At 43.9% G+C, this 27,860-nt stretch overlaps 2 protein-coding genes across 3 annotated transcripts in view; one reads left to right on the top strand and one right to left on the bottom strand.

Annotated features, from left to right (window-relative positions):
* RAB4A (RAB4A, member RAS oncogene family) overlaps window positions 1-1,994 on the top strand; it is a 61,844-nt gene extending 59,850 nt beyond the window's left edge. The window contains exon 8 of the mRNA XM_036904491.2: window positions 1,861-1,994. The gene's annotated coding sequence lies outside the window, so the exon portion shown is untranslated. The remainder of the gene's footprint in view (window positions 1-1,860) is intronic.
* Window positions 1,354-24,282, bottom strand: CCSAP (centriole, cilia and spindle associated protein). 2 transcript variants are annotated; one of them, XR_008993134.1, is made up of 4 exons: window positions 23,435-23,774; window positions 5,221-5,486; window positions 2,411-3,930; window positions 1,354-2,081 (listed from the first exon to the last, which is right to left on the bottom strand). XR_008993134.1 is itself a non-coding variant. In XM_036904451.2 (4 exons), the coding sequence occupies exons 2-4, from the start codon at window positions 23,736-23,738 to the stop codon at window positions 3,754-3,756; spliced, it is 747 nt and encodes a 248-aa protein (XP_036760346.1). In that variant the 5' UTR covers window positions 23,739-23,749; window positions 24,153-24,282; the 3' UTR covers window positions 1,354-3,753. The 2 variants fall into 2 exon arrangements, 1 of the variants encoding a protein (XP_036760346.1); XM_036904451.2 differs by adding an exon at window positions 24,153-24,282 and having other exon boundaries at window positions 1,354-3,930; window positions 23,435-23,749.
* Between the last annotated feature and the right edge of the window lie 3,578 nt (window positions 24,283-27,860).

Genomic DNA, 27,860 nt, shown 5'->3' with positions numbered 1-27,860 from the left:
TCTTGAACCACTGATGTACCATCAGAATTATTTACCACAAAACAAAAGTTTCAGCCTGGAATATGAACTGTATGCATTCTTTACAAGAAAATGCAGTATTAAATATATTTAAGCTAAAAGAAAGACCTGGTTCTTAGAAAATACAACCCAAATTCCCATCGTCTAATCTTTGTAGGTGCCCGGCCTTTGTTCCTCCAGAATGTTAAAGTGCACACAGGACCCAAATGTGTTACACGGGGAGACTGTTCTTATGTAGGGTTTGGCTGATTGTAAAGGAAATCAAAACGCAGATGTCTACTGTATTGGTTCAGATGTCCTGACTTTCAAAACGGAAAGAGCAACTTCTTTCTGATACCAGCAGGCGTGAAGGGAGCGAATCAGGGCCAAAACCCTAGACAGAGCTGCTTGCAAGGGAATTGGTGTTCAGTCTACACTTACAGTGAAAAACTCTATTCACCCTATTGTACAAAAATCCATGTCAAATGCAAACCTTTTGAAATGGCCAGGTCACATTTTTAGGATCACTTGCTTTATGAATAAACTTGTTAAATATTTAACTGATCATAAGACTATAGTAGGGGCTTTATGAGTCAGGCATTAGTAGTTTAATAACAAACCAACTATGGAATCAGGCTATATAAGTATTGGCACCATTTTTCATCTAGTCCAGTGAAATGTAAAACCATCCACTAAACATTCCTGAAGCTGTCAACAAGAAAAGTTGGTGTTACTTCTAACATATGCTTGGCCTCTCTCCCTCTTGGCCAATGTAACCGAACACTGGAAGTATCAAGTACTGGAACCTTCCATTTGTAAAGTGTATGCCCAGTACAGCATTAGCAATTTAAAGAAGGAGGGGAATACACTAGGGATTTCTTTTAAACCTGCCCATTGTGCAGAATTGTTTGGGAAGCTGAGCTTCCAATAACTCAACAGCCCCCTTTCTTTCATGCAGTTTAGTTAGCTGAGTTTGAAGGACCTGGCATACACACCTTTCAAGTTACTACCAATTTTTATTTGTTGAAATAATGACAAAGATAATTAAATATGAAGTGTCATAAATATGTGCCTGTTACATTATGAACAGTTAAGATAAGCTATACCCTATTACACCTTTAGCAAACTTAAAAAAAATGTATATATATGCTTAGAAATTTTATGGCCATGGTGGAGCATACATATAACCACAGGACAATATATTTTGGCACCTCCTAAATAAGAGCAGCCATTTAGGTTTTAAAAGAAAGAATAGATTTCCTATGCACTTATTCATCTCAGCCTGGCATAGTGCTAGACATCACCCAATATTCTATTCTAATGACTGCTTTTAATAAAAGTAACACAGAAAACATATGTTTATGGCAAATTGTTTTAATTCAGAACCTTAAAACCAAAGTTTTTTAAAGTCTTATATAACAATTATTGTATCCTGTATTTTAAATATCACTGGATTCTCAAAGTTTCAAACTTTTCAACAGGAAAGGTAATTTAACCTAACTTTTTGTCTTGCAAGTTGTCCCAAGAATTAGGAACATGATTACAACCACATTAGTTTCTAGAATAAGAAAGTAAAACTTTAAAACTTTAACTTAAAATTTTCAATAGGCTCAACAGGTCATTTTCACCATTAAAGAAAAAGAAAAGAAACCCTAACCAGCCAATGAGCTGGACATGGGAAGGGGACTCACAGTCATTTCCCAGAGTCATTGTCCATGCGTATGAAAAGTACTATAAAAATTTTGTCCGTTCATCCTCTATGTAAAAAGGGGAAAAGTTGGGCGATATTGCCTTGAATGTTTCCCCTCCATCTGGAGTTTCCAGCTGTAAGCACAGTAAATATGAGTCTTTTTTTTTCTGAAGGAGGGCGTCTGGCTTGCTGGAAGCCGGAGGAAGCTGGGTTCTAAGGCTGTCCGCCCGCGGGCTGGAGCTGCTCCCGGGAGGAGCTTCCCTAAGATTGTCAGATGCAATGGGAAGGCTGGAGCTGGACACTTAACTCATCATGCAAGACACGGCTTTTAAAGGAACAGTTTTCACAATCAGCAATGCCATCACAATGCCACATTCACTTGATCTTTAGGTACCTGCAATGTTTAAGCACTTTAATAATAATAACAGCAAAGCTCAACAGAATTACTAGCCAGGTTTTGGACAACATACAGTGCATCCTCTATGTACATCTCAGTAAGCAGGAGAACTTAATGTGTAAAGAATTCAGCTCAAAATGATACACATATTTTTAAAGTCTTTTTTTAAAAAGCTCATGATTCTTCCGTATGACTATTCAAAGCTTGATTCAGTTGTAAGATGACATATGAAGATTTTATGTGGAATAAAACATTCGTGTTCTAAAAAATGACCATAATACTTCAAAAATCCAGAGTGAAAATATCAAGGAAACGTTCAGGCTCACCTCCACCAGCAGATGTCCCTTCACCCATCTCCAGGCGCAGGGCGGGCGCAGGCAGAGGGCCTTTCTTCTTCTTATAAAGAATTCAGCCCTCATCCTCCCTGCAGACTCCTGTCTCCACCAGATGGAAACCAGTGTTTCTTAAATCCATTTTTTTATCCCCACACCAAATGTGCCAAAGAGAAAGAGCACTTCACTTGCACACTTACATGTGTGCCTACACACACCGGCATCCCCTCTCGTCGGGTTCCATGTAAGATGCACTGGCTGATCTGGGAGTGATGCATGTCACTCGGAGTGAGTGATGGACGTCACCGAGGCTTTGTCACGAGCGAGTTCCATGGCGGGGAGAAAAGGGGAGGCTCCACTTCTAACGAGTATCTTAGTATGTATCCCCATCCCCAGTAAATAAGACAACCTCAACTTCATTAAATGCAATTCCAGATTCTAAGTTCTAAATGTCACTGCCAACAATTATAGAAAAGATGAAAGCCTACAGCAGGTGGGTGTCAAAAGGTCAGACCAGGAAGTGACTGACCCCCCACTGGATGTGTTCTGAAAAAAAAATCTTACAATTAAAAAAAGTGACAATCTTAGACTCAAAAAGAAACTTCAGTACTATTCTATAAACACATTGCACCGGAGCTTCATTTATTGGAATGCATTTTAACCATTAAACTATTAAATAAGAATACCTGGATGACAACATCAAGAGAAAAGATGGCCCTCATCCAGCCCAGATATTTTTTAAATATCACAGTCCACAGGAAGTCGTGCTGGCCTAAAATACAAGTAAGTTTAACTTTTCAGGAATTACCAAAGTTCTAGTTTCACTTTACATGGAATCAGTATTCATGTTGAAACGCACTTTTGACCTGATACTCTTTCATGGAGAAAACGAGTCTTAAGCTCCAAGCTGGAATGATCTTACTGGTTATGGAATCCGGGGTGACTCAGAAGAAAGAGGGTGGAGACAGGCTCCACCTACACACGGGAAAAGAATACTGAATTTTAAGCATCTCTAGTCATTTAAAGGCATTTGGTGCCAGTGTCTTAAAATATTAAGATGCTTTAAAACAAAACCCTTATAAGACTATCAAAGATTTAGGGAATTATCTCCATGAATAACCAAATGTTTATGGCTTCAACTGTCACCTTACAGCCGAGGTAGGGGACCCAGGATTGATCAAAATAGAACAATCTTCTAGAAATTCCCTAAGAAAAGCCATGCATCACCAGCTGGCTCCTTAAACCTGGGTCTGGGTTCATTTGATGGTTTTTGTTTTGTTTCTTCTTCTTTCATTGACACTTTTTAAAAGAGGCTGTCGGAACGGCGGTGTCCTCCGTCAGGCTCTCGCTGAATAGCATCTCATGTATTCTGTCAGCCACGGGTTCTCTGAGGGAGGAGGCTTTATCCTTCTGTTTTTCTCCACATCAACAGAGTGTGCACGTTGCCTCTGAGCAACCAGTTTCCTTTTTTCCACCTGTCTTCTGTTCTTGGCTCGTAATGCTGATTCATGAATCTAAGGAGAGTTCAAAAATACCAGTATGATGACTTAAGTGCTTTTGTACTAATTTGCAAGAGCATTTACGATGAGGCTACTACCCCCAGGTTGCCTAAAGAGGGCAGAGGCAAGCCCAGACCCATTAAATTCAGTCCTTCTGTGAATATAAGCTCCTCCAGAAAAGCCATTCCCACCTGGATTCTGTGGCTTTACCCCACTAACAGTGATAAAGGAACCAAGCAGAAAACGTACACTGGGCTAAATTTTAGGTATACACAGTAAGCAACGAATTTGAATGTACCTCTAGAAATTGGGTCTGGAAAATTACTGGAGCCACCTAGCATTAAGCATGCATGAGTATTCCATTAAAGGACTGTAAATGTTTTATAGCAAAACACTAAAAAAAATTTCTAGGGACTTTACCACCTACGATGGTTCATGCCACAGATAAACTCTTAAATTTAATCCCAGGAATTGCCAGCGGTCTTCTATTAAACCAAAGCTTTGTCATCTCAAATACCCCTCCAAATAACACCCCTCTGTGCGGGTTCATTGGGAAGTCTGTGCAGTAAAAAGTTGATTATGGTATTTAATTAGAATTCAAACAGCTTACACTTTCTCTTTCTGCCTCTTTTTGTTCGTTTTTGCTTCAGGCTGGTGACTGTGTTAATGCCAACATACTGATTATTTTGTGGCTCTACACATGAGGGACCTCTTGTATGATGTTGTCAGGACTTCACACAGGGCTGAGTTAGAGAACTAAAAGGCATGGGGTGAGGACCAGCAGGCCAAACACGATCGTTGTAATTTCACCCAAAGAGGAAAAGGGAATCTGTGGTAGATGTCAACAGGTACAGGAGGTGCACTCCAACAGACAATAGCAAAGGAGTCCAGGAAATGCCAGCTATCAAAGCCAAAGAGGGTGGAAGCCTCTCGAGACTGCTGGCCAGTCTAGATGGGCAGCTGCCAGCCCTGGTTATTCCCCATCTCCGTACTTTCTGGCCCCCCGGGGAACATGGGAACCCTGACCCCAGCCACTTCTTCACCTGGCTGTGGGTGAGTAAACCTCTCCAGGTGCCAGCTAACTCCTAGAACAAGCCTTCCTCTCCAGGCAGCTAACTACCAGAATCCTCCCATTTGCTGATCAGATGCCCAGTTCTGGCTTGTCTCAGACCCCCTATGATCCCTACAGTCTCTCACAACCCCAAAGCACCAGAGTGACCACAGAATAAGATACCCAGTGACAGCAACACAACCCAACTCCCACCCACCGAGGGAAAGTGGGAAAGCAAGGCAGCGTGCACCCACCTCGCGCACTGGGGCCGAGGCACAGACATTGTGTGTTTTCTGGCTCCCCGTATCCGTCTGTTTTTCTCCCCACCCATAGAGAGCAAAGGGATGCTTGTTTTCTTTTATTTTACTTGATGATCTTTGAGGACTTTTGATGGCTTTACTATTTTCTGCAGCAAATAAGGCACTTGGCTGGTGTCGGGGTTCGACGCTGTTGGGTAATTTGTCTGCCTCCCTTGTTCTGATCTCCTCAGGTTTTTCTTTGACGTCTTTTGCTGGTAGTGCTTTTATAAAAAAGGAGATAACAAGATGAAAATGCTTAAAATCAGGTTTACCTGTAATTACTTTAAATGTTGGGGCTAAACATTTCATAATGCTTAATTAAGTTGGTAACTTTTTCGCTTACAGCTCAATTCACAAATTTCACTCCAAACAGAAATAAACAAGTTGGTATAATGATTTTCAGTCTATTTTTCAATCAACGACAAATATGCCAACCCTGAACCAAACCTATTTAAAAACAATAACTGTCACTCATATTCTGAGATGAAACATCTCGATTACATATTGAAAGCTGGAAAGCACCGCAGCCTACTGGCTTTCTCCACAACCCCCAAGCCAGGGGCAGCCATCTGAATGCCTGGCTTCAAGGAAGGATCTGGATTTACGGTAATCATTCAGCAGCTGCGAAGGCTAGGTTTTTATTAAGTCACTCAGCTCGACTTCCAGGATCCTATTGCTTTTGGATGTCCACGATTATGGAAAATGCTCCCTGCAGCCTCACATGTCCGTCATTCCTGGCTGCAACCTGATTGAAAGGCCCTCAGTCATAACAGGGACTGGTTTCCATAGCTACTCACCTCTGCAGCCGCGGTGCCTTCCCAGCATGGAGAGCTGGCTAGGGCTCTGTGTGAAAGGGCTTCCCAACACCTGCACCAGAACCGACCTCACAGATCAAAGCCCGTGGTCTACACAGTCCTAAATTCTGTCAGCAGAGCCCGGGAAACTGGCAGGGAATGAAATGCCTGAGGCAAACATCAGCTATGAAGGGTGCACTCCCAAACGTAACTACCTCCCTTCGTTGCCTTTTATGATTTTGCCATTATTTTTTATAAACCCCATACTTTCCTGTAAAAGTTATTTTGCTTAAATCCTTTGTGAGCCTACATTTTGTTTTAGCCTAAGCTTATATTTTGTTTGTTTTTGTTGATATAAAATTGGCATATAACATTATATATATTTCTGGTGTACAATGTAATTTGGTGGTCGTGATATTTGTATAAATGTGACCACCACCTAGGTCACAGCCTCGTCACCATCCATTGCCACACAGCCATTCCCCTTGACCCATTTCACTCTGCTCCGCAACACCCTTCTCCTCTGGTAACCACCAATCTGTTCTGCTTCTGTGAGTTTGTTTTGGTTTTGGTTTTTAGATTCGACACGTTAGTGAAATCATAATTTGCCTTTCTCCATCTGATTAATTTCACTGAGCATAATGCCCTCAAGGTCCACCCACATTGTCACAAATGGTAAGATCTCCATCCTTTTAAAGACTGTAATATTCCATTGTGTATATGTACCACCTCTTCTTTATTCATTCATCTGTTGGTGGACACTCACGTTGCTTCCATATCTTGGCTGTTGTAAATGGTGCTGCGATAAACACAGGGGTGCGTATAGCTTTCTGAGTTAAGTGTTTTTGTTTTCTTTGGGTAAATTCCTAGAAGTGGAATTACTGTGTCATATGGTATTTCTATTTTTAGTTTTTTGAGGAACCTCCACACTGCTTTCCACATGTAGCTGCACCAGTTTACATTCCCACCAACAGTGTACAAGGGGTCCCATTTCTCTGCATCCTCACCAATTCTTGTTATTTCTTATCTTGTTGGTATTAGCCATTCTGAGTGGTGTGAGTTGATATCTTGTGGTTTTGATTTGCATTTCCCCAATGAGGGAACCTCTCTCCATGTGTCTGCTGGCCATGTGTATGTCTATCTGGAAAATGTCTATTCATATTCTCTGCCCATTTTTTAATCCTCTGTACCTAAAAAAGACAAGCTCAAATGTATCTGCAGGAGCAGGAGACAAAAGATAAAAATATAGAAAAGAAAAGATAACACATCACTATAATATTAATATTTATAAAATTCTCAAAATAGTGCCTGGTACGAGACTTTTTCCATCAAAAGATGACTGCATAAAGATGTGGTAGATATACACAACAGAATATTACCCAGCCATGAAAAGGAATGCAATGTTGCCAATTGTGACCACATGGATGGCCCTAAGTGAAATAAGTCAGAGAAAGACAAATGCCATGTGATTTCACTTATATGTGGAATCAGTAAAACAAATAAAACCCAGAAACAGACCCATAAATGGGAGAATAAACATGATAGAAGCAGGCCTGAAACAGGTGAAGGGGATAAAGAGATACAAACTCCCAGTTATAAAATAAACAGGTCACAAGGATACAAGGTACATCGCAGTGCATACAGTCAGTGATATTGTAATAACTGTCCATGGTGACAGATATAACTACACTTATTGTGGTAAGCATTTCATAATGTATGTAAATATCAAATCACTGTTGTATAATATATCATGTCAACTATACTTCAATAAAAAAATAAAATGTATTTTCCAGACAAACCAAAATAGTGTTTACCACCACAGTGGATGGTTATAATTCCCCCTTTTTCAGTAAGTGATAAAACATTCACACAAAAACAAGTTCAGTCTTGATTTGGGATTGTGCCATCCGATTCAAAAACCCTGAACTACATGTGGCTATTAAATGTATGTTTAAGTTAATTAAAATTAAATAAAAATAAAGATTCAGTTCCTCAGTAAAATGAGTCAGAGCTCAAGTGCCCTGAAACCTCATGTGTCCAGCATCCCAAAGAGAACACCTCCATATCACAGAGAGTTTTATTGAACGGCCTGATTTTTTTAATGTATTTGAACAACAAAATTTGACCTAATGGGCATACACAGAACACTGTACCAAATAACTGCAGAATACGCAAGCTAGTCCAGCACACATGGAGCGCTCACAGGAACTATATACCCAAGGCCACTAAAGTAAATCTTAATACATTTACAAAACCGACATCATATACAATATAGTCTCAAACTATTGTATAATTACACTAGCTAGAACAATAAAAAGAACCTTTTTAAATTTCCAGGTCTGAAATTTTAAAACTGTTTTAAATAAAGCATCGATCAAAACCAAATCTCATACGGATGCACAGAAATGTGGGTTTATTCAATGCCACTAGCAGCACACTTAAAAATGGTTAAAATGGTAAACTGTACTCTGTATTGTATATCTTACCAACAATTTTTTAAAATAAAAAAGTGGCAGTGATAGAGGGCATTTCTTTCTTAATCCTGTTCTTATTAGAAATGTTTCTGAAGTTTCCTCACTAAACAATGTAATAGATTTTTAACAGTTATGGTTTTATTAATATAAGTATGTTTCCTTTCATGTGCATTATACATAAATGTGTAACTTCATTGATTTTTTTCTGTATTTTAAAAATCATGAAAATTGGAAAATGTGCTGAATGAATAAAAATACTGTGTGGCGGGAGAACCAAGATGGAAGTGAGTAGAGCAGCGGAAATCTCCTCCCAAAACCAAATATATTTTTGAAAATACAACAAATACAACTAATCCTAAAAGACAGACCAGAAGACACAGGACAACAGCCAGACCACATCCACACCTGCGAGAACCCAGCGCCTCGCGAAGGGGGTAAGATACAAGCCCGGGCCCCGCGGGAGTCGAGCGCCCCTCCCCCCAGCTCCCGGCGGGAGAAGAGCAGGCAGAGCGGGAGGGAGACGGAGCCCAGGACTGCCGAACACCCAGCCCCAGCCATCCGCCCCAGAGTGCAGACACAGTGCGTGCATGGGGTGCTGGAAACTAGGGAAACAGGACAGTAAGACCTGTGAGCAGGTCCCCGCAGCCGGTGCCCCAGGGACAAAGAAAAGCGAGAGCTTTTTGGAAGTCTTAAAGGGACAGGGACCCCACAGCTGGATGGAAGTGTCCAGGGACACTTAGCCCAGCAGCTGCGAACCTCAGGGAGCTCTGGGTGCCCAAACCCCCACGGCGCAGCTCGGAGGCCCCTCATTGGGATAAACATCCTCCCGCCTGTTCTCCCTCAGACACAGCTCCGCCATATGGGAGTGGCAGCCTGAACCAGGCCACGCCCACAGCAACTGCAGAGCTAAATAAACTCCATAGCGGCCGGGTAAGATCAGAAGCCCCGTCTGCACGCAGCTGCCCAGCACAAGCCGCCTGAGGCCGCTGTTCTCCCAGGAGAGGAAGGCCACAAACTGGCAAGAAGGGACTTTCTCTTACCCAACACATGCGCCAGCTCCCCACAAATACATCTATCGCCATGAAAAGGCAGAAAAAATTGATACAGACCAAGATCACAGAGTCAAACCCTGAGAAAGAGATAGACCTAACCAGTTCTCCTGAAAAAGAATTAAAAATAAAGCTCATAACCACACTGATGGAGCTGCAGAGAAATATGCAAGAGCTAAGGGATGAAGTCTGGAGGGAGATTACAGAAATGAAACAATCTCTGGAAGGATTAAACAGAATGGATAAGATGCAAGAGGCCATTGATGGAATAGAAACCAGAGAACAGGAATGCATAGAAGCTGACATAGAAAGAGATAAAAGGATCTCCAAGGAATGAAACTATATTAAGAGAACTGTGTGACCAATCCAAAAGGAACAATATCCACATTATAGGGGTACCAGAAGAAGAAGAGAGAGAAAAAGGAATAGAAAGAGTATTTGAAGAAATAATTGCTGAAAACTTCCCCAAACTGGGGGAGGAAATAATCGATCAGACCATAGAAGTGTACAGAACTCCCAACAGAAAGGATTCAAGGAGGACAACACCAAGACACATAATAATTAAAATGGCAAAGATCAAGAAAAGGACAGAGTTTTAAAGGCAGCTAGAGAGAGGAAAAAGGTCATCTACAAAGGAAAACCCATCAGGCTATAATCAGACTTCTCAACAGAAACCTTACAAGCCAGAAGAGAATGGCATGATATATTTAATGCAATTAAAGAGAAGGGCCTTGAACCAAGAATACTGTATCCAGCACGACGATCATTTAAATATGAAGGAGGGATTAAACAATTCCCAGACAAGCAAAAGTTGAGGGAATTTGCCTCCCACAAACCACCTCTACAGGGTATTTTAGAGGGACTGCTCTAGATGGGACCACTTCTAAAACTAAATAGATATGTCACCAGAGAAAATAAAATCACAGCAAAGAAAGCAGACCAACCAAATACTAACTAAAGGCAAAAAATAAAATCAACTACCCACAAAAGCAGTTAAAGGAAGCACAAAAGAGCACAGAATAAAACAACCAACATATAAAGAATGGAGGAGGAGGAATAAGAAGGGAGAAAAATAAAGAATGACCAGACAGTGTCTAAAATAGCTCAATAAGTGAGTTAAGTTAGACAGTAAGATACTAAAGAAGCTAACCTTGAACCTTTGGCAACCATGAATCTAAAGCCTGCAATGGCAATAAGTACATATCTTTCAATAATCACCCTAAATGTAAATGGACTGAATGCACCAATCAAAAGACACAGAGTAATAGAATGGATAAAAAAGCGAGACCCATCTCTATGCTGCTTACAAGAGACTCACCTCAAACCCAAAGACATGTACAGACTAAAAGTCAAGGGATGGAAAAACAGATTTCAAGCAAACAACAGTGAGAAGAAAGCAGGGGTTGCAGTACTAATATCAGACAAAATAGACTTCAAAACAAAGAAAGTAACAAGAGATAAAGAAGGACACTACATAATGATAAAGGGCTCAGTCAAACAAGAGGATATAACCATTCTAAATATATATGCACCCAACACAGGAGCACCAGCATATGTGAAACAAATACTAACAGAACTAAAGGGGGATATAGACTGCAATGCATTCATTCTAGGAGACTTCAACACACCACTCACCCCAAAGGATAGATCCACTGGGCAGAAAATAAGTAAGGACACGGAAGCACTGAACAACACAGTAGAGCAGATGGACCTAATAGACATCTATAGAACTCTACATCCAAAAGCAGCGGGATATACATTCTTCTCAAGTGCACATGGAACATTCTCCAGAATAGACCACATACTAGGCCACAAAAAGAGCCTCAGAAAATTCCAAAAGATTGAAATCCTACCAACCAACTTTTCAGACCACAAAGGCATAAAACTAGAAATAAACTGTACAAAGAAAGCAAAGAGGCTCACAAACACATGGAGGCTTAACAACACGCTCCTAAATAATCAATGGATCAATGACCAAATCAAAATGGAGATCCAGCAATATATGGAAACAAATGACAACAACAACACTAAGCCCCAACTTCTGTGGGACACAGCAAAAGCAGTCTTAAGAGGAAAGTATATAGCAATCCAAGCATATTTAAAAAAGGAAGAGCAATCCCAAATGAATGGTCTAATGTCACAATTATCGAAATTGGAAAAAGAAGAACAGATGAGGCCTAAGGTCAGCAGAAGGAGGGACATAATAAAGATCAGAGAAGAAATAAATAAAATTGAGAAGAATAAAACAATAGCAAAAATCAATGAAACCAAGAGCTGGTTCTTCGAGAAAATAAACAAAATAGATAAGCCTCTAGCCAGACTTATTAAGAAGAAAAGAGAGTCAACACAAATCAACAGTATCAGAAACGAGAAAGGAAAAATCACGACGGACCCCACGGAAATGCAAAGAATTATTGGAGAATACTATGAAAACCTATATGCTAACAAGCTGGGAAACCTAGGAGAAATGGACAACTTCCTAGAAAAATATAACCTTCCAAGATTGACCCAGGAAGAAACAGAAAATCTAAACAGACCAATTACCAGCAACGAAATTGAAGCGGTAATCAAAAAACTACCAAAGAACAAAACCCCCGGGCCAGATGGATTTACCTCGGAATTTTATCAGACATACAGGGAAGACATAATACCCATTCTCCTTAAAGTTTTCCAAAAAATAGAGGAGGAGGGGATACTCCCAAACTCATTCTATGAAGCTAACATCACCCTAATACCAAAACCAGGCAAAGACCCCACCAAAAAAGAAAACTACAGACCAATATCCCTGATGAACGTAGATGCAAAAATACTCAACAAAATATTAGCAAACCGAATTCAAAAATACATCAAAAGGATCATACACCATGACCAAGTGGGATTCATCCCAGGGATGCAAGGATGGTACAACATTCGAAAGTCCATCAACATCATCCACCACATCAACAAAAAGAAAGACAAAAACCACATGATCATCTCCATAGATGCTGAAAAAGCATTTGACAAAGTTCAACATCCATTCATGTTAAAAACTCTCAGCAAAATGGGAATAGAGGGCAAGTACCTCAACATAATAAAGGCCATCTATGATAAACCCACAGCAACATTATATTGAACAGCGAGAAGCTGAAAGCATTTCCTCTGAGATCGGGAACTAGACAGGGATGCCCACTCTCTCCACTGTTATTTAACATAGTACTGGAGGTCCTAACCACGGCAATCAGACAAAATAAAGAGATACAAGGAATCCAGATTGGTAAAGAAGAAGTTAAACTGTCACTATTTGCAGATGACATGATACTGTACATAAAAAACCCTAAAGACTCCACCCCAAAACTACTAGAACTGATATCGGAATACAGCAAAGTTGCAGGATACAAAATCAACACACAGAAATCTGTGGCTTTCCTATATACTAACAATGAACCAACAGAAAGAGAAATTAGGAAAACAACTCCATTCATAATTGCATCAAAAAAAATAAAATACCTAGGAATAAACCTAACCAAAGAAGTGAAAGACTTATACTCTGAAAACTACAAGTCACTCTTAAGAGAAATTAAAGGGGACACTAACAGATGGAAACTCATCCCATGCTCGTGGCTAGGAAGAATTAATATCGTCAAAATGGCCATCCTGCCCAAAGCAATATACAGATTTGATGCAATCCCTATGAAACTACCAGCAACATTCTTCAATGAACTGGAACAAATAATTCAAAAATTCATATGGAAACACAAAAGACCCCGAATAGCCAAAGCAATCCTGAGAAAGAAGAATAAAGTAGGGGGGATCTCACTCCCCAACTTCAAGCTCTACTATAAAGCCATAGTAATCAAGACAATTTGGTACTGGCACAAGAGCAGAGCCACAGACCAATGGAACAGACTAGAGAATCCAGACATTAACCCAGACATATATGGTCAATTAATATTTAATAAAGGAGCCATGGACATACAATGGCGAAATGACAGTCTCTTCAACAGGTGGTGCTGGCAAAACTGGACAGCTACATGTAGGAGAATGAAACTGGACCATTGTCTAACCCCATATACAAAAGTAAACTCAAAATGGATCAAAGACCTGAATGTAAGCCATGAAACCATTAAACTCTTGGAAGAAAACATAGGCGAAAACCTCTTAGACATAAACATGAGTGACCTCTTCTTGAACATATCTCCCCGGGCAAGGAAAACAACAGCAAAAATGAGTAAGTGGGACTATATTAAGCTGAAAAGCTTCTGTACAGCAAAAGACACCATCAATAGAACAAGAAGGATCCCTACAGTATGGGAGAATATATTTGAAAATGACACATCCGATAAAGGCTTGACATCCAGAATATATAAGGAGCTCACACGCCTCAACAAACAAAAAACAAATAACCCAATTAAAAAATGGGCAGAGGAACTGAACAGACAGTTCTCCAAAAAAGAAATACAGATGGCCAACAGACACATGAAAAGATGCTCCACATCGCTAATTATCAGAGAAATGCAAATTAAAACTACAGTGAGGTATCACCTCACACCAGTGAGGATGGCTGCCATCCAAAAGACAAACAACAACAAATGTTGGCGAGGCTGTGGAGAAAGGGGAACCCTCCTACACTGCCGGTGGGAATGTAAACTAGTTCAACCATTGTGGAAAGCAGTATGGAGGTACATCAAAATGCTCAAAACAGACCTACCATTTGATCCAGGAATTCCACTCCTAGGAATTTACCCTAAGAACGCAGCAATCAAGTTTGAGAAAGACAGATGCACCCCTATGTTTATTGCAGCACTATTTACAATAGCCAAGAATTGGAAGCAACCTAAATGTCCATCGATAGATGAATGGATAAAGAAGATGTGGTACATATACACAATGGAATACTACTCAGCCATAAGAAAAGGGCAAATCCAATCATTTGCAGCAACATAGATGGAGCTGGAGGGTTTTATGCTCAGTGAAACAAGCCAAGCGGAGAAAGAGAAATACCAAATGATTTCACTTATCTGTGGAATATAAGAACAAAGGAAAAACTGAAGGAACAAAACAGCAGCAGAATCACAGAACTCAAGAATGGACTAACAGGTACCAAAGGGAAAGGGACTGGGGAGGATGGGTGGGTAGGGAGGGATAAGGGGGGGAGAAGTAGGGGGGTATTAAGATTAACATGCATGGGGGGGTAGGAGAAAAGGGAGGGCTGTACAACACAGAGAAGGCAAGTAGTGATTCTACAACATTTTGCTATGCTGATGGACAGTGACTGTAAAGGGGTTTATAGGGGAGACCTGGTATAGGGGAGAGCCTAGTAAACATAATATTCGTCATGTAAGTGTAGATTAGTGATACCAAAAACAAAGCAAAAAAAAAAAAAAAGGGCAGTTCCTGTGTGGTATCCTCCAACGAGTTCTACACAAGGGTATAAAGGGCATATAAAAGTGTAGGCAAAGGGTCTGTTTGTGTTTATACAGAGGATCAAAGCCTAATTGGGCTACCCCGAAAATGAACTAAGATACGATATGAAAAAGAACTTCCAACATCTGCACTCTCTGGAAGACTCATGCCAGAAGATGATCATCAAAAAACCCCAACAAAGATCCACGCACTGCTACAGCTGTAGATGCACTCATCCCACCAGTTCCTGGACTTGCCATGGGAATGAGGAAGGAGATATCTAAGCTGGCCTGTGCATACAGTAAAACAACAAATTTGACTGGATCTATACTGTTGGAACTCAACCAAGAATTTGGAGAAGTGCAAATTGTAGCGCTCCAAACTCTTACAACCACAGACTATTTACTGTTAAAAGAACATATGGCATGTGAACAGTCCCCAGGAATGGGTTGTTTTAATTTGTCTGATTTCTCTCAGACTGTTCAAGTTCAGTTGGACAATATCCACCATATCATAGATAAGTTTTCACAAATGCCTAAGGTGCCTTAATGGTTTTCTTGGTTTCACTGGAGATGGCTGGTAATTACAGATATGCTTTGGTTATGTAACTATACTCCTATTATGTTAATGTGTGTGTGCAATTTAAGTAGTAGCTCAAAACCTATATATGCTGAAGTAACTCTACAAGAAGATATGTCAAAGAAATAATCAATCTTCCCATGTTTTCTTCCGTCTGCTACTTCTATAGCTTTTCTTCTTCCTTCCTAATTACAACCCTTAAATAGAATTCGTGCCTCATATCAAATTTACCGAGTATCATAACTCCTCCAAGTGGTAAAGATACCTCAAGACAAATGCTGGGCATAGAAGCCACAGGGCATAAATATGCAAAGAAGTAAAAAGCTAACCTTTTCAAACAATAAGGCTTCCCTCTCACTTACCAACTTCACATTTCCCTGTATGGCCCCGGAAGATGACTGGTTAGCCAGAGACGGGTAAGATTCCTCAAGGGAGGAACAACCTAAGACAGGCACAGTCGCAGGGGGGCCATCAGGTGAGAAATTGGGGATCAACAGAGGTGAGGCTTAGAACCTCACCCCCCCTGTTCTGAGAGAAATCTTCTGCATACGTGGATGTTTTATTGCCCTTGTCTAGCTTGGATTAACACATAGTCTACAGGCACACACCTGATCATCTACATGTGCTCTCTTACAACACTAAACTATGTTTTCTACCTTTATCTTGTATCTACCTACCACTTCAGCATTTTATTAAAAATAATAATAATAAAGAGAGAAATGTGGTATCCACATATAAATCAAGTATAAAAACCAAATGAGTATTCATATTTGAACTGACTGTTTAGAGTTCATAATGCATGAGCAAAACCGAAAGTTTCTGTGATGACTGCCCTTGTACTGTTCACTATGTAACTTATTCATTATGTAAGAATTTGTTCTACATGTAAGAACTTGTTTGTTATGCCTCAGAAGATTGGAGACTGACGAAAATTAGGCTTGGGGTGGATTAATGATTGTGCATTGAGCATTGACTCCCCTATACAGAATTTTATTGTCGTTAACAACCATTTGATCAATAAATATGAGAGATGCCCTCACCAAAAAAAAAAAAAAAAAGGACAGACTTCCAATGGTAAAATAAATAAGTAACCGGGATGTAATGTATAGCATAAGGAATATAGTCAAGATATTGTAACAGCCTGGTAGGGTGATAGCTGGAACCTAGAATTATGTATATAAATGTTCTACCACTGTGTTGTACACTTGAAACTAATGTAATGTAATACTGTGCGTCAACTACCCTTCAATAAAAAATAATTATTAAAAAAAAAAAAAATGGGTATAGAGGGCAGGTACCTCAACACAATAAAGGCCATATATGATAAACCCACAGCCAACCTCATACTGAACAGTGAAAAGCTGAAAGCTTTTCCTCTGAGATCGGGAACAAGACAGGGATGCCCACTCTCCCCACTGTTATTCAACATAGTACTGGAGGTCCTAGCCATGGCAATCAGACAAAACAAAGAAATACAAGGAATCCAGATTGGTAAAGAAGAAGTCAAACTGTCACTATTTGCAGATGACATGATACTTTACATAAAAAACCCTAAAGACTGCACTCCAAAACTACTAGAACTAATATTGGAATACAGCAAAGTTGGAGGATACAAAATTAACACACAGAAATCTGTGGCTTTCCTATACACTAACAATGAACTAACAGAAAGAGAAATCAGGAAAACAATTCCATTCACAATTGCATCAAAAAGAATAAAATACTTAGGAATAAACCTTACCGAGGAAGCGAAAGACCTATACCCTGAAAACTATAAGACATTCTTAAGATAAATTAAAGAGGACACTAACAAATGGAAACTTATCCCATACTCTTGGCTAGGAAGAATTAATATCGTCAAAATGGCCATCCTGCCCAAAGCAATATACAGATTTGATGCAATCCCTATCAAATTACCAACAACATTCTTCAACAAACTAGAACAAATAGTTCAAAAATTCATATGGAAACACCAAAGACCCCGAATAGCCAAAGCAATCCCAAGAAGGAAGAATAAAGTAGGGGGGATCTCGCTCCCCAACTTCAAGCTCTACTACAAAGCCACAGTAATCAAGACAGTTTGGTACTGGCACAAGAACAGAGCCACAGACCAGTGGAACAGAATAGAGACCCCAGATATTAACCCAAACATATATGGTCAATTAATATATGATAAAGGAGCCATGGACATACAATGGGGAAATGACAATCTCTTCAACAAATGGTGCTGGCAAAACCGGACAGCTACATGTAAGAGAATGAAACTGGATCACTGTCTAACCCCATACACAAAACTAAATTCAAAATGTATCAAAGACCTGAATGTAAGTCATGAAACCATAAAACTCTTAGAAGAAAACATAGGCAAAAATCTCTTGGACATAAACATGAGTGACTTCTTCATGAACATATCTCCCCGGGCAAGGGAAACAAAAGCAAAAATGAACAAGTGGGACTATATCAAGCTGAAAAGCTTCTGTACAGCAAAGGACACCATCAACAGAACAAAAAGGTATCCTACAGTATGGGAGAATATATTCATAAATGACAGATCCGGTAAAGGGTTGACATCCAAAATATATAAAGAGCTCACGCACCTCAACAAACAAAAAGCAAATAATCCAATTAAAAAATGGGCAGAAGAGCTGAACAGTTCTCGAAAGAAGAAATTCAGATGGCCAACAGACACATGAAAAGATGCTCCACATCGCTTGTCATCAGAGAAATGCAAATTAAAACCACAATGAGATATCACCTCACACCAGTAAGGATCACCACCATCCAAAAGACAAACAACAAATGTTGGCAAGATTGTGGAGAAAGGGAAACCCTCCTTCACTGCTGGTGGGAATGTAAATTAGTTCAACCATTGCGGAAAGCAGTACAGAGGTTCCTCAAAAAGCTCAAAATAGAAATACCATTTGACCCAGGAATTCCACTTCTAGGAATTTACCCTAAGAATGCAGCAGCCCAGTTTGAAAAAGACACACATGCACCCCTATGTTTATCGCAGCACTATTTACAATAGCCAAGAAATGGAAGCAACCTAAGTGTCCATCAATAGATGAATGGATAAAGAAGATGTGGTACATATACACAATGGAATATTATTCAGCCATAAGAAGAAAACAAATCCTACCATTTGCAACAACATGGATGGAGCTGGAGGGTATTATGCTCAGTGAAATAAGCCAGTCGGAGAAAGACAAGTACCAAATGATTTCACTCATATGTGGAGTATAAGAACAAAGAAAAACTGAAGGAACAAAACAGCACCAGAATCACAGAACCCAAGAATGGACTAACAGTTACCAAAGGGAAAGGGACTGGGGAGGATGGGTGGGAAGGGAGGGAGAAGGGCGGGGAAAAAGAAAAGGGGTCTTACGATTAGCATGTATAATGTGGGGGGGTATAGAGAGGGCTGTGCAACACAGAGAAGACGAGTAGGGATTCTGCTGCATCTTACTATGCTGATGGACAGTGACTGTAATGGGGTATGTGGGGGGGACTTGTGAAGGGGGGAGTCTAGTAACCATAATGTTCTTCATGTAATTGTAGATTAATGATAATAAAATGAAAAAAATAAAAATAAATTTAAAAAATTGAAGAGTTCTTCCAGAAAATAGAACCACAAATTCCAATACCAAAAAAAAAATTTTAATAAAAATGTTAGAGGTTTGATCCAGGAGGTACACCATCCAACTAAAAATAATGATAGAAAGAAAAACTGAAAAGAGTATAAGAAATTTTAAAGAGTACTAGAAAATATCACTGAACTGGAATTAAAGTTTCCAGGTTGGAAAGGCCCACCAAGTTGTCAGCCCTATGAATGAGAACAGACACACAGAATTTTAGAACACCGGGAATAAAGAGAACCTCTAAAAACTTCCCCCTCCAAGAAAGGAAAGAAAGAAAGGAGGTCACACACACCAGACAGGTGTCAGAATGACTTGGTACCTCTCAACAGCAAGACCAAAACAAAAAAAAACTAGGATTCAAAATAATCCTGTGCTTTCAAACACTGAAATTTCTTATCTAGAATTGTTTACTCTGATGAAATATCAGTCCCACCTTTGGATATAACAGAGGCATTTTCAAACCTGCTGGGCCACAAAATGTTTTCCTTCCATGCAGCATTTCTCAGGACTTAGAGAGCATTGCAGCCCCAAAAGGAAGGGAGAGGCCAAGTCCAGGAAGACTGAGGTGTAAGACAGGGGTTCAGATAAAGGAGGTAAACAACTGGGATATTCAGGCCAACAGTGCAGAGAAGCCCCAGTTTGCAGCGGTGTCAGAGCGGGGCTGCATAAAGTCTCCAACAGAGCAGGAGCGTCAAGGATTTGAAGAAAATGTCTACTACAAGGAAAAACATTAAATGAATAGAACCCCTAATATTTCTAGCATATGACAAGTTTTACAATAGCTACCAAGACCATTTCAAGCTGAATTAGGGATGGGAATGTAATATAAATAAAAAGTGAAGCGAAGATTAACTTTAGAAAAAACATAAACAAAGAGCATGTAATCAGAATAGACTGCGTGGCTCACCTGCAAATATTTACATAGCCGTGATCATTCAAACCCAGAATGGGAGCAGGGGTGACAGAGCTCAGACCTCGAGATAAATCATCTCCCATAATGGGAAGTCAATGTACGTATAATAATGTTTAAAAATAAGTCCGCAGCTAAGGCTACATAAGAAGAGGGGGGAAATGCTGAGAGGAAACTCAGAGAGTTAAGAGGCACACCTTCCCCGCAGGAAGCAAGGGCTGTTCATGGGAAATGGGTCAGGATGACTTTCGTTTTAAGCATACTTTTTTTAATTATGCATTTATATAACTTTGCTAAAAATTTTTTAATTTAAAAAGAAATGTGACTATGAAGAAAGGAGTCGGAGACAGTATGTTGGCCGTGGAGGGAAAAATAAACCCAGTGAGACGCCCCCACCAGGGTGCACACGGTCCACACAGCCCTTCACTCCCCAAATCTTCAGTAAGACTGAGAAGCCAGGGATCATCAGACATTTGAGAAAAGGCTCTCACAGGAAATTCAGGAGTAGAAGCAAAAAGAACCCAAAATGGGAGAGGGAGGGGAAACCGAGACTATGGTGTGGAAACATGCAAGAAGGAAATAAATACATTAAAAAATCTCAGGTACCTTAACTCGAGATACTGCGTGTGAATCAAGAACAAAATACCTATTTTTTTAAAAAGGAATAAAAGGAAGGAAAGTGTGAAGGAAAGTAGGAAGGAAGGTCCAGAAAACAGTGCAAAAGCATGTCCATTCAAAGATAAACAGGATCCCATGAATGACAAATGTATAGAAGAGTTGGGAGGTTGAGAATATCACCCAGAAAAATGGAAGAAAGGGACAGATGGAAATCAGGACAACTTAGAAAATCAGGCGATGAATTCGTGAAGCCTGGCATCCAACTAAGGAGTTCAGAAAGAAAAGAACTGGAAAAAGGGAAACTGAAATGAGAAAAAAATTCAGGAAAACGAAGCAGAACTACAGAACGTGAATTTGACCGCAAGGACCCACCGAGCGCCCGAGTGGACCACAGCCCCAGCCCAGAGAAATCTTTCAGCACTGGAACCGACAGGACCCTAAGATTTTCCCTGGGGAAGAACGTTTTACCTACAAAGGATCAAGAATCAGCACCAGAGGTTACAGCGCACCTGCCCTAAACCTCCACATTGTTTACAAAAGAGTTTCTCCCAACCTAGAATCCCAAGCCCAGCCACAAACACTGAATCATGAAGCAGAATAAAGTTATCTTGCAACAGGCAAGGCCTCAGAAAGTTAACCTCTCACACACCCTTTCTCAGGAAGCTACTAGAAGATAAGCCCCACCAGGGGAGGGGCTGAAGCAAGAAAGTAATAGAAGTAAAAACCACAGGACAGAGGCTCTTATCCAAGAAAGAAGCCGAGTCCCTGGACGCTGGCCAGGACACTCCCCACACGGGGCAGGGCAGCAGGTTCAACAAGCAGGCAGGCCAGGTGGAAGTAGGTCAGAGGCCCTGGGAGGGATATCTTAAGATGTCAGGGGTGATAGCAAGCCTAATGCGTCGACTGTGTTGCAAAAGAAAAAGGAATCACATCAAACAACATTGGGCAGCTCTGAGCACTTCCCAGAGGCACAATACTGTAGGTGCTAACCGTGAATCCAACAAACTACGCTGAGTATATGTAAGACGGGGTGGAGATGGGCTGTGTGTATGGTTAGGCGAACAGGAAAAAGAATTAAGCTGATAGATAATGTGAAAAACTGAAAAAAACATCAAGAAGCATCAAAAGCCACGTCACTTGGAGAAATAGAAATAAACAGCAAAGGAAAGCCATATTGGGATGGTTGTTGCTAATGTTCATGTTTTATAGGGACTCAAGAGTGCTCATCATTCTCATATATGAAGCTGTTCACTTAAAAACAAGGATTTTCAATGCTGCCGGACGCTGGAATCAACAGGGGTTGTGACAGACAGCAGCAAAGCAAAAGATCCCAGAATTTGGGAGTCCAGAAGGCAGAGAACATCCTTTCTTCTCCCTGACGCCTAAACCAGAAATATTAGCAGAGAAGCAGTAAACGACCTTAGCCGCTGGAGGGTTCAGAGTCCCAAAGGAAGCCCCACATAATCACGAACTCAAGCAAAAACCAGCACCATCCACGCTACAGTGCTATCTGAGAACTGTATTTATAGATGCACAGAAATAACTGACAGCTCTTTCACAGAGTGAAGGAGCGGTGAGAAACACGTACTCAGTCTGATACACGTGCACGGCATAATTGAGCTGACAGGTCAATGCCCACAGGAGTAAAAGGGAAGGCATTTCTAGCAAAGATCGCTGAAGCTACGAATCTAACTTCCAGATATTCAGGAATCTGCGGGAATTCACAGGTAACATGAGGATGGAGAAGCAACTCTGCTGCTGAGGATGAGATGAGAATAGCTGAAGATGCTGTTGGGAGTCTCAAAGACTGAATCTCCTCTCCTCTGCCCCTTGCAGAGAGGCTAGGATCTGTCTAAAGAGTTTGATTAATTCCCACTTAAAACGACGAAAATGAGCAAAACTAGTCACTGATCATTCATCCTGAGCTTCCATTTCTACATCTCTAAAACTATGATAAAAATTATGGTCCTACCTCTTAGAATTCTTTTGAATGCTCAATGAGAAAATACATATTCTAAGATCAGTGATTGGATGTATAATAAGATCTCAATCAATTTCTGCATCTGAGGCACTCAGTTCGGCCCGCAGCACCCTCTGCACAAAGTCCCCAGCTGTGCAACCCCTGGGCACGAAGGAAGGTGTGGGCCACGGCTGTGACAGCAGACGCACAGCACCCATGGGCCATTTTTCCAGCCACCCCTCCTCTTGCACACTGCCAGCCTGAGGGTGGGAGCTTTCTGATGAGCGGGTGGGCACGCAGCGGAGAGACAAGAAGTACTCCCCCACCAGCCAGGAGTTATGCGACACTGTGCATGAAGAAACGCATTAGGCCCTTTGGGGACAGCGTAGCTAGGTCAGGGAGTTAGCCCAGAACACAGCCGCCCTATTCCTAAGAGAGCGCTTTCCTCATCAGCTCTCGGCCGCTTGGGGTCAGAATCTGATGAGGGCTGGGCTCCTCAGAAAAAATGGCCAGCGACGACCTGGATTCTCCAGCAGCGCTTCAACTGGGTTCTCAGAGATTCAACCCCGAGCCACCCAACCGCGAAAATAAAGGGTGCGGAGGGCGGAGGCGGGGCGTCACCGTCCTGACGTCGTCGCGATGGGCGGATTCGCCTACCAGGTCGAGAGCCTGCCTAGGGCGCTGGGAGGAACAGCGGAGCCGTGGAGGATGCGCAGCGCCAGCCCAGCCCGCGCAGCAGCCCCGGAGCCCCTCCCGGCTCGGTACCTGGCGGAGCCGCGTCCGGCGCGTCCTGCTCCTCCGGCTCGGCGGGCGCCGCGGGCTCCGGGGACTCCGGGGGCGGAGAGGCGGGGGCGCACCGGGGCGAGGCCCCCCCCGGCCCCGAGGAGGCCGACGACGCCGAGTCGTCCGAGCCCCAGGCGTCCCAGAGCCAGGGCGCGTGCGCCTGCTCCAGCAGCCGGCGGCCCAGGCGGTAGTGCAGCAGCTCGCGGTAGCACGGCGCGTACTCGTCCCAGCGCGGCTCCCGGTAGCGCTTCATGTACTCGCTCTTGACGCCGCTGCCCGGGGACATGGCGCCGCCGCCTGCAGAGGACGACACAGCCCAGGAGCGCGCCCCGCCCCTCCGGCAGGCCCGCCCGCCCGCCGCGACTTTTAAATCCCGAGCTCCGCCCGGAGGGGACGAACGGGGAGGGACCCGGGGGCGGGGCCCGGACAGGGGCGGGGCTAGAGGGCGGGGCGAGGGCGGGGCCCGGACGAGGCGGGGTCTCACACCCTGCGGCCGGGGCCTGCAGCCCGGACGGGGTCCCGGGCGCGAGGCCGTGGAGGGGGACGGAGGTGCTGTGCCGTGGGTGGGCGGCCCGGGGTCGGGGGCCGGGGACTGCGCGCTCGGCCGGAGGCGGCGGAAGCCCGGGGGGCGCTCTTCGGGGCTGGGGCCCCGAAGGGCCCCCCCCCCAGCGCGTGGGGCGTGGGGGCGGCCCCCGCTTACCTCTTCCCCGCGCGCGGTCCACAGCTCTCCCGGCAAGATGTCGCTGTCGGCACGGAGGCCCGCGTTCCTGCGGCAGCGGGTGGCGGAGGCGCGGCCTCAGCCCCGGAGCAGGCGCCTCCCCCGCGCGCTCCCGGCCCTGCCCTCCGCCCGCTGCGGGGGGCGACCGCTGCGGCGCGGGGCGCAGGCGAGCCCGCCGGCCGGAGACCCAAGCTCGGGGCGGCCCGGCCGAAGCGCAGAGCGCCCGTGCCCTCGGAGGCGTCGGTGGGGGTCCGGGACCCGCCTCCAGACCGCACGTGCGCTTCCGCTTATGCCTCTGTGTCACCTGTTATTCTGGCTTTAATACCTTTTCACGTTTCAGTACGTCTCCTTTCTTGTCCACACCGCAAACATTTTAAAATCTTAAATAAAACCGCTAACCCAGCGCTCAGAGACCGTTTGCCCAGAAAACCGCGACAGGTTCAGCTGCGTTGGTGGGAAGTACACGACTTTGGCCCCGGTCGTGGTGACAGTTTCAAAAATGGCCCCACACAGAGCCCTCCCCTTTATTAAAAGAAGCTTTGGTGCATTCTTTGCAAAAAGATTAGAAGTTTGGGGAAATCAACACTATCGAGCAGATATAAAGCAGGCCTAGATCATGAGTGAGTTATTACCTGGCTCGAGGCTTCCATACTGGGGTTTCCCCGGCTTGACCCACGGTTTCGCGCGGGTCTCTGCGCCCTGCCGCCGCCTTCATCACGGCTGGAGGATCCAGAGGCGGACACTGCTCAGGGGAGCCGGGTCACACCGCCCGAGAACTTGAAGGTCATTATCGCTGGACTGGTGAGAAGGCCCGGCAGCCTCCTGGCCGGAGAGTCCATGATCTCCCGCTGCGGCCCTGACTTCTCCCTTCCCCACTTTCCCTCTCTCTGTTCCTTGGGATACACCCGGGGACTTTTCTAATCCACTTCCTTTCTGTTTAAGCTGGCTGGGGCTGATTTCCAATGGTTGGAACCAGAAGAACTTAAATAAATATATTAATGACATGGAGGAAATAATGTGCGGTTCTGTGAAAGGCGCAGAACACAATCTGTTTACCTTACTTTGGCTGCATAGTCAACCACCCCCAAAATGTAGTGGGTTAAAACAACTAAGGTTGATTATTTCTCATGATTCTGTGGACAGTTAGCTGGACAGGTCCTCTGATGGCTTCACTTGACTGGTCGAGACCGGCTTCTGGGGTCGCATTCAGCTGGAGGGATGGCCGGGCTGGAGGCTCCAGGGGGCTTTGCTCACAGCGGCAGCGGGGCGGGCTGTGCGTGAGGCTGTCCTGGTCTCCCTGTGGGGTCGTCCTCCAGGATGCTAGGCTTCTTCATGTGGCCCTGTCTTCCCAGAAGGTTAGCAGCAGAAGCTGGAGTGCCTCTGAAGGTCATGTACATCCCTTCAGCTGCATTCTAATGCTCAAATAAATCACAGGCTAGCCCAGATGGCAGGTGAAATGATTACCCCACCCTGCATGAGGGAAGCTGCAGCAAACTCCCCATGCAAAGGGGCATGTGTACTGGCTGGAGACCCTTGAAGCCATATTTTACCATCACACAACCATACACACCCAAAGAAGACCACTTCTTCGTATGACTGAAAATGTAGAATCAGGAATGATTTGTTTGTTTAAGATCTCTCTGTTTTGCACAATTAAGCATATTATTTTCATTCTAAGTTTAAAAAGTCGTATTATTAGTCAGGGCTTACCGCTTGGAAGTAACAAAAACCCAATTCAACAAACTTAAAGAGAAAGGATGTTCGGTGTCTCTGACAGAGCTAGGAACAGAGATCCAGTTGATGTCAGTGGGACTCTACTTCTTTCTCCCTGTCTTTGAGCTCTGCTTTGCTCCTGGAGGCTGGCCCCTTCGCCTCCCACTGCAGGTGGACTTCCTCCGTACAGCTGGGGAGGTCCCGCATGCAGCTGAGGACCACTGGCAAGAGAGAACGTGGTAGTATTCCAGTTATAGGGAAGGAGCCTTCATGCTTAGCCATTGCCAGGCGCAGGAGGTGATGACTGGCCAGGCCTGCATCTTCCCTGTAACTGGGGAAAGGGTGGGAGGCTGAGACAGGCAGCCCCATGGGAGACACATGGAACAAGAAAGTGTCCCCCCAGAAGGAGCAGGAGGCAGACAAAACCACCTGTGCCCATCTACACTTGTCTTTGTGCTCAAATAAGAACAGGATGAGAAAGATCTGATTTGACAGCAGGGACATGGGTGGGCGGGCAATCCTTCTGGGATGTCGTTGGCCACGAGCACAGCTGTTAAGAAACCCAATACGATCATAAGCAGCACCTATAAAACTGTATTTCTCTACCAGGGGAGTAAGCCTTCCCTCTGAGGAATCCTCTGCTCATAAGTACTGAAGGGCTGCCGGCTTGGATGGCTGCAGGTGAAAACCGGACAATGAGCAGAGACTGCAAGGTGTAACCATAGCAAAGGTTGTGGACTTGGAAATGGGTTTCTTAAACAAGAGAGAAATTTCAGGAATGGCCTAAGGAGCTCACAGAAGAACCAGGGAGGGTGGAAACAGACAGGCAGCCAGGGAACCCCAGAGGCCAGGATGCAGGGCCCTGGCAAGACCAGGAGGGGCCATCAGCCCCTGGACTTGGGTGGAGCTGCAAGTGGCTTCAGGGAAAGGCCACCTGGAGGGTCTCTCCACCAGGGAGGTGGGGGGGCAGGGGCAGTAGAAAGGAAGGCTGATGCCCAACTCCTGAGGGATCACAGCAAAGTGATATATATCTGCTACCTGGCAGATTCCTTCCAATAAGGCCTGCTTGTGACTAGTCTGGCTGGCCACGGAACGGCGGCTTCACAAGAGGCAGGTGTCCACCTTTGGGGTGCAGCAGCTGAACTTCCCAGAGCCCCTCCACCCCCAGCCCCTGGCTCTGTCACCCCTCAGGGCCATCCCACCCTATCCTGGTCCTTCTGAGGCCAGGGAGACCACCCTCCAGGAGCTACCTTGGCCTCACTCTTCCTTTCTTCTGAGAAGGCGTTTTTGCCACATCACGCTTTCTGCTCCTGCCTCTCCTGATCCCCCCTCCTTACTCAGCCCCCCCAAACACATGCACACTCAGGAGTCCCCCTATCCACTCTACCCTTTCATAAACCCGCCTCTCAGTGTAGAAGCTGCAAACACCAGATATTTTCCAAGTGCAGGGCACAGTCACGGGACCCAAACTCTGCCAGTCCGACACTCCTGCCCCGTGCGTGGAGTCAGGGTCTACCGGTGCATGGAAGTGAGGCTCAGGAGGGCCTCTTTCTGGCTGAAATGCCAGTTTCCACACCGAGTTCCGGGATCAGTGTGGCCACGGTGCTCAGAGAAATGCTGGCATCCAGAGCCAGAGGTGGCGGGGTCTCAAGCCACATGTCTGGTGTTCCAGGGCCGTGGCACTGCTGTTCTTCCCCTCAGAGTTCCAGATCCGTGTTTTTAGCCCTTCCAGAGATTCTGGAAGTTACCCAAGCATGTTTTAAATATCTGTCTTTTCTCCTAAAATTAGCAGAGTTCATTTCTCTGATGGGCTATTACATTTTTATTTTTTGATACACTGGGCTGCCCTGCCCCCTCCTCCTTTCTGACAGGTTCCCGGTTTCCTGGGCAGCTTCCCATTCCTCCTCCTCTTTTTTAAACAAAGGAATCGCCCGTCTGTCTGTCTTCAACTTCTCCTTACACCGTCTCTGCACACGG

The sequence above is a fragment of the Manis pentadactyla genome, chromosome 12 (assembly GCF_030020395.1).
Source record: "Manis pentadactyla isolate mManPen7 chromosome 12, mManPen7.hap1, whole genome shotgun sequence".
NCBI classification, from domain to species: Eukaryota; Metazoa; Chordata; class Mammalia; order Pholidota; family Manidae; genus Manis; species Manis pentadactyla.
Note: the sequence above shows the minus strand (reverse complement) of the source record. Positions and strands in the feature narration are given on the sequence as shown.